This window comes from Fulmarus glacialis, unplaced genomic scaffold (genome assembly GCF_000690835.1).
Source record: "Fulmarus glacialis isolate BGI_N327 unplaced genomic scaffold, ASM69083v1 scaffold24950, whole genome shotgun sequence".
Classification (NCBI taxonomy): domain Eukaryota; kingdom Metazoa; phylum Chordata; class Aves; order Procellariiformes; family Procellariidae; genus Fulmarus; species Fulmarus glacialis.
Window position 1 is genome coordinate 1715 of NW_009187486.1, and position 7842 is coordinate 9556.

At 36.6% G+C, this 7842-nt stretch overlaps 1 protein-coding gene across 1 annotated transcript in view; it reads left to right on the forward strand.

The window, feature by feature from the left end:
* The first annotated feature begins 712 nt into the window (after positions 1 to 712).
* Positions 713 to 7842, forward strand: part of LOC104074962 (cell cycle progression protein 1-like) — a 22629-nt gene continuing 15499 nt past the window's right edge. The window contains 2 exon segments of the mRNA XM_009575281.1: positions 713 to 739; positions 2537 to 2608. Coding sequence (XP_009573576.1) covers positions 2549 to 2608 — 60 coding nt within the window. The 5' untranslated portion in view covers positions 713 to 739; positions 2537 to 2548.

A 7842-nucleotide genomic window follows, 5' to 3' on the forward strand; every position in this document is an offset into this window, starting at 1 on the left:
ATCTATCGTCATCATTTTGATAAATTTAGCAGTTATACCCGTAAACCTCAATGATTTTGTAATTATTCTTTTTTATTGCATTTTTTTTCTGATATTAAAAACTTTTCTATTTTGGAGGTTGATCACCTGTATGCAGTTAAATATTTAGTATTAGTATAATATAATAACGCTGGTTGAATACAACATAAGTAACTTTTAACTCAAGGCCATTTATCAAGGCCAGCAAGTAATAGAAAATGATGATTGTTTGTCTGCTTGTTCCTCTCGTTGTTTTTTTAATATTTTTGATTGTGCTGATACCCACATAGTTAGGTCCTGAAGCTTTTGTTTGGGAAAGGAAGACATGTTTAATGCTCTGTGGAGCCTGAGGCCATGGTTGTGTATTCAGTAGAATTGGTTTTGTGCAGTGCTCAATTACCTGTCGGTCTGTGATCTGGATGGAGAGGGAGAGCACAATAGCATTTATGTTGAGTTAGCCAGGGCCCATGATGAAATGCTGAGTTAGCTAGAGGAAGACAGACATTACAATGCCCAGCAGAGTCTGCTGCTAAAACTTGCTCTTTCAAAATTTGTAGGTGCGCTTGTATCAACAGATTTTCTTTGTTTGTTTGTTTATTAAAGGACTTGCATTTTGTGACTTCATTGTTTTTCATCTAGCACTGAGATGCATTAAAACTGGAATTGCCATGTTACGAAACCATAGCCTGAATTTCTTCCACTGTGGAGATCACACTTGCTAGTAAGGACTGGGTGGCCCCCTGTACTATATTTGCCCCAAACTGTATTTTTTGTGGTTACGTGAAAGGTTCTGCTGCTGAATGCCTGGTCAAATTCAAAATAATTTAATGACAGCAAGCAGATGTTATCATCTCATGAGAACTCTGGAACGCAGTCTTTGCCATTTGGGCATTTGTCATTTTGATGATTGAAGAAGTATGATTAAACAAACAAACAAACAAAACCCCCCAAAACTCCCAAACCAAACCACTCCCCCCCGCCTCCCTGGTGTTCCCTAGCTGAGATTCCAGGAAAAGCACTAATGAAGGAAGAAAAATATCTAAAGGAAAATCATGTCCATATTCGAAGTAGGGCTTTATAATAAATGGAAATCCAGTTTCTCTGTAAGTTTGATACCTAAGCTGATTGTTAGTGAATCTTTTTGCTTTACAAACTGTGGTTGTGATTGTCACCATTGCCTTTTTTACAGAGGAACCCCAAATATATTAGTTGAAGTTGATGAGGAAAAAGTGTTATATTAGACAAACGTGTAATAACTGCCACAATGCAGAGATTTAAGACAAATGTTTACAGTATTTTTTAAGAAACCTCAATGGAATTGGAAGTTTCGTATTTTGTTGTGCAAATTTCTAGCCACACTGGCATATTTAGTTGTTCTTATTCAAGGTTTGTGTATATTTTCTGTGTTAACAAACTGGGAGTGAAGACAGGATTGATAATAAAGTAGAGAGTAAATAAATTTAAACAAATAGGTGCTTTTCTCTGTGTTCTTACGGAAGTAACTAGGTATGGGAAGTAAAGCAGATGTCTGAAGTTCTCGGAACTCTGCTTTGTCAATATAATCGTCATTTTATAGAAGCTTTATTAAACAGTGATTTCTTGCTGTTTTATTACATTGGATGCATAAAGTAACACACAATCGATTGGAAATTGTTCTATTTTTGGGAAGTTTTTTTTCTGCAAGATAAATCTATAGTAAATTTTATTTAACAACTTGATATATTTTTATTTTAAGGAACAAAAAATGCATTAAATTTCTTTTAAAAGTCTTTCTGTTAGTTAAGAACTTCAAAAAATAATTTGAATATATAATAATACTGAATACTCTGTATTCCTGGTACAGGAGGAAAAACAAACAGGCAGCTGCAGCCAGACAGCTCTCTTCTGAAAATAACTACCAAAGTTACCTGGAAGTATTGTAACAAGTAAAATTTGTACTTCAGGTTTTTTTTTGTTCAGTTTTTGTACTCTCCAGGTACTCTCTCAATTTTCTTCAGAGTCAGTATATTTGAGAGTACTTGAAAGGAGTGAAAGAAACATGAAACATTGTTTTGTCCAGTAGTTGAAGAGAATTAGTTCCAAAAGATCCTAATTTGTGTCTTCTCAAAAAAAAGCACAGCGTTTTTCTTGAATAAACTGTAGTTCCTGTGCATGTAACAATTCAGAAATCACTTGACCTACTGAAACATGTCTTAAACAATGATGCTACAGACAAGTTTTAAATTTGATTATTGATTTATTGGCTAGCCTTGTGTGTGTGTGTCTTTAGCTAGTCTAAGAGCTTTTTGGCTGGCTAAAATAGGTATGTACCTAGCAAAGCCATATTTGCTCCAAGTATAAAAAAGATAATAGGAAATATATACAAAAGAATATATTTTCTTTCTAAACTTTTATTCTATCTTTTTTTTTTTAATTCCAGAATAACATGATTTGGATTCTTCTTTTTTCTTTATCTTTTTTCAAAAGAGCAGTGAAATTACGTATCTTGCATGTTAAAAGAATCTATTTTTACTTGCAGTGTGCTTTGAAAATGTCTGAAAATTCCAGTGACAGTGATTCATCTTGTGGCTGGACTGTCATCAACCATGAGGTACCCAATCTCAAATTAATAAAGTTCTGTCAGTTTAAGACTAGCCATAGGCAGAAGAATATTATTTCAACTTTGCAGTTTTTGTTTTGTGTGGGTCTTGCGTATCAACAGAGAATATAGAAGAGAGATTTATAAATAAGAAAACATAAAACTACTGTTTAAGAATGTGTATCCTTTACTATAGCTGATATAAATTTTGTTACTTAAAAGAATAATTTTTTTCTACAAAGGTTTTACTTTGAATAATTGACAGAATTTTAGTGAGATGCTGTCCTCTGTTCCATCTTTCCTGAAAACATCAAAATTCTGTGTAACTTGTCTGTTGTTGTTAATATATTTCTTCTTTTCCTTTCAAATCCTCCCCAAATTTAAAAAAAAAAAAGTTGGGAATAATGGGCAGGAAAAATATCTCATGCAGAAGGGAATGATTCCATGATTTCTTGAAGTCTTTTCTACCACTGAGGTATCTGATCGTAGCTTTAACGGTGGTTGTTTAGGAACAGCCCTCTATTCTTACATTCTGTCTTTCCTATTATGAAAAAATAAGATAGAGATAAGTTTATGCTCAATGACTAGAATATTACAAGGTGGCATTTTCAAGGCTCATGTGAATGCTATAGTTTGTGCATAACCGACTGCTTTTGTTCCTGACTGGAACAGTCTCTGTCTTTGAGCCTCTGAGCTCAGGAGGTTGAGGACTGGCATAAAGACATCTGTGAAATGTGCTGCCTCTAATCTTTTGTATTGCCTCACTCTACAGAATGCATAGGCAGTTTGGAGAAAGATGCGCATAGGCCTATTGGGTCTTATTTGTACGATTTTAAGCACTTTCGTTTGTGTACAATGCTGTTCTGCATTGAGAAGGGAAGATTCGGGGAGTTTAGAAGGTCTGGGGTCTCCAGAAATCAACAGTGTTGCAAAGACTGGTTGGAAATCCCTTGGAAAGGGTTATGTTACAGAGATAATGTAATTATATGTTCCATACCCAAGATGCTGCAGTTTTCCCAGGCTTTCTTGCTGCAAGTGGAATCTGGGGGAAGCTACAGTGAGTAAAGGAGTGCCAACATTTTATTAGTTTTATTGGGGAATTAAGGTAATGGGAGGGCAGGGCAACTCTCCTTACATCTGTACTGGAAGGTCAGGATGAGAAGCATAGCCTTCTTGGAGCTTAAAATGATGATTGGTGAGGGCTTGCCATACTTAACGCTTGGAGGGTCTTGAAAACGGTAATAGCCTGAAAAGGCTTGGAGGTGGTTAAGAGATTCTTCTGTGAGAAGGATTGAGTTTTGAAGTGACTTTCTTTTGTGTTTTCCAGGGACTCACAGCAGCTTTTAGCACCAGTTCTTTGTAACTCATGTTGGAATTCTGGGTTTCCTTGGCCCTATTGTTCAGGCAGGAGAGCGCAAGGCATAAAATATGCAGAAATAACTTGGACGTTGGCACCTTGTGGAGGAGGAATTCATACGGCAGTGCAGGACTGAGCTAGTGGCAGCAACTAAGAGAATGTTTTTTTTTTTTTCCTATTAGGCAAACTGTCACTGAAGAGGTATTCTCCATGAGGAAATACACAAAAGCAATCTGATCATTGTGTAAGGAAGTTGTGATGGTAGATTGTGTGGCAGCAGGTGGAAAGAGCTAACAGCCTGTGTGCAAGGCAAAAAGCTGTGCTTGATTCAAAATACTTGTTGTCTTTTAAGACCTATTCAGTTGATGTGTGGAACTCTATCAAATTTGTATGGCTTCAGTTGTGTTTCTCTCCATCTTTTGATCTCTGCTACGGTTTCATTTATTAGGCATACTTTTATCTGGGATGAAATGCTAGAATTCCCTCATTCTTTGATCAGGTCTTGGGGTATAGCTATTTGTAAAGTCACTATTATGTCTCTGGTAACCCTGGTTTAATTTGTGTGTTTGTGTTTCCTATCTTCTGATGTTTGACTAGTTGTATAAAGTGACAATGGCTTTATTAAAACAAAAGTAATTTTTAATTCCTAGTAGAATAAAGCTTGAGACAAAAGAAAAGAAGTGAAGCAATTAAAGGTCTGTTGGGATGGGATTTGTTGTTGCCTAGGCGTCTACAGGGTAGGCATCTGAATCTGATGTTGGCTTCTAAGTTTGCATTGTATAGATTAAATCAATACGATCAACGGAGTCTAGAGAGCGGTAATTCTTACGCTAAGGTCAACACTTACATTTTATCAAATGACTTGCTGTCTTGACTCCACTGACTGTAGTGATTGTAAAGGTGCCTTCAACAGTTTGCTCAGGTGTAGACACTTGAAGTTAGATAAGATTAATGTTTTATCTTACTTCCCCCTAGCAGTGAACAAGGCAGGCCTAAGTTGCTCAGAAACTCTGAGAGGCCCTACCTTTTAGTGTGGACCTCCGATATACTTTTATCCTTTAGTCCTGAGGATTTTTGTATCTCTTCAGATCTTGGCTGATGTGTGGGTGTAGTATGGGGGCTTTTTTGGGTTTGTTTTGTTTTTTAAGTATTTAGCATTGTCTTGTAAACTGAGCAGGTTACTGAGCCAGAATCCTCGGAGCAAATGGGTTAACTATTTTCCGGGAATGTCACTCCTATATTGGCTGTCTGTATCTTCTTGTTGCCTGCCCCAAAACATTTTCAAGGAACAGTACTTGAGACATTTCATTCATAGGAGGAAAACAAGAAATAATGGGAAGAGATCATGGGTGGTGATCAGCTGTTTCTCCTTCACTGCACACTCCCCTATTTGCAGATTATAATGAAAATCTGGGTAATTCCAAAGACAAGCCATTACAAGCTTGTGATTGTACTCAAGTTTTGAAAGCTCAGTTCAGTTTCAAAAGCAAGAGGTACGGTTTGTGGCTTATAAACATTGGGCCATGGTTTCCTTTCTGTTGGCAGCAAGGTGGTATTTAAGAGATGGTTAAAACTTCTTTTCCTTGGTTTGGGTTGGATGACAAGTTGGAGTCCTGTCACCAAAAGAGAAGCAGAAAACTCACTCACTCTAGTCCTCAAGACCAAGTGGGATACAGGAGTGCACAGGTTGCTGGACTTTACAGACTTCTAATAAAAGTGAAAGGATTTAGCAGTTGGCCACAACAGTTGGGTTACTCAGCTGTGAATTGCAGGCTTTATTTGGGATGGTTATTTTACGCTGTAACTGAAAATGAATTATGCAGTCTAAATAAATTAACATAATACAAGATTATAGGAAGGTAGGGATTTGTCCAGCCAAAGCCAAACAGATTTCTGTGGTGTAGAGATTTTCTGTTCCCAGTTACTCTTCTCTGATTAAAGCAAATAAAATCATTCTGTTCGGGGTCGAAAAACACTGGTGTTTAAGAGCTCCCATTATTGGCATTCTCCTGGCAAGACAGCTTGGAATCTGAGCATGAAGAAAGGAGGATGAATGGGATGGCTAGATATCCTTCACACACTTATTATCCAGGGAAGGGGTGGCATGTGTATACTATACTTTGGGGAAATTATTTGGATATTTAGGAAGGGGATAGAGCTAAGGATTAGACACATTTGGAATATTACAGTATTACTTTCTCAAGTATTATTGCGACCTGTACTGATGATGACACAACAGAATCAGTGTCTGGATTTGTTTTGCCATTTACAAAGGCACCGAGTTAAGAGGTGCAAGAAATGGCAATTGGCTAGATTGTGATTGCAGAGAACTGACAGCTGTGTATGCTGAATTTAATACCTGCTTTGAACAGAGAGGTGATGCTGTGTATCGTTGGTCTACTCTTAAGAAAGGACTTGCTAATTTTGTGTAGGAGCGTAGGAAAAGGAGTGTAGTGAGGAGACAATATCCTTTCTCAGCCTCTTTGCTGTTGATGAAATGTGAGGGTGATGGAGGTCTGCAACAGATCAGGTGAATCTGAGAGTTCAGACATCCACACTAGACTGCACATGTTTAAAAAAGGATGGCTTACCTTGTACTTAGCGAGCCCAGTTTCTTGGTATTTTAGCTAAAATTTTAATCTGTTTTAAGCTATATTCCTGATGTTTGCCTTGTTGTGGAGCCTGGGCAAACTAAATTTTTGTTACTCTTTTTCTTCTTCTCAACTTAAGAAATGAAAGTAATGGCTCTGTTACACCAGAGAACAATTGTCACATAATAAATCTATATACCTATCTATAAAACTCAACCAAGCCAAAAACCCCAGATAATTTTGTATTTTCTTTCTTAAGGTTTCACTCAGATTTTAATAAGTTACTTATAATTGGGTGGCAAATTTCTGCGAAACATTTGAGATTAAAATTGTGATACTTTTGTAGTCAAAAGAAAAAAAAAACCAAAGTATTTGTCGGATTGCTAAAGCAGTTAATTTTTGAAGCCTTTTAAAAAGGAACATACGTTCTACGATCACATTACAAAGTTATCTTCTGCAACTCTTTTTGAGGTATCTAATCTTCCTGAAGTACAGTCTGCTCTTAAAAACAAAAGCATACATGTTTGCCTGAGTCCTGAAATGAAGCATCTAGGAAAACTGATCTGGAAGCATTACTGCTACTGTAATTTCACACCTGCTGTTGCAAAAATAAAGATCTCTGTTTACAAAAACAGCTCAAGTTATTTATGGATCAGAGTGACTTAGTATTTTTCAGTTATGTTTTGCATGTTTATAGTTTTCTAATAACCTTGTGTTCCATCAGTTCTTTTAAACAAAAATTACAATATGAAGATAAAATATTTAGAGTTGTCAACCATATTGCTTGCCTTTAGTGCCCTGAAGTCCTGAGCGTTGTTTATCTTCAGTTCCTGTTTTGCTCTGAGGATGTTGCTGACTGGCAGCTGACTAATAACTGAGGCTCCTTTCTGGATTACAAACAGAAATCCAATTGCAAGATTGTATAAATATTTGTTTTCCTAGTGTCAAAGATGTATTATTAAAACAGCAATTCAAATTTGCTGACAGGAATTAAGATGGAGTAGAGAGAGAGAGATATATATATTCCGCCCTCCCCCCTCCGGTAGTAGTACTTACTAGAGTTTATGGTGGTACTCTTGACGTTCCATTTTGGGGAGGGTGTGTGTATTTACATACAACACATGGACATGAGTGCAAGAATTAGATCCCATATTCAAAACTCATTTGACAACGTCCTCTGTTTCTCTAAATTCTATTTAATAAATAGGTCTAATAAAGCTAATAGAAAATAGTTATTTAAAATACTTAACATAGTTGTTAATTGATGCCTAAATTGCCTTCCACCACCCCCCTCCCCC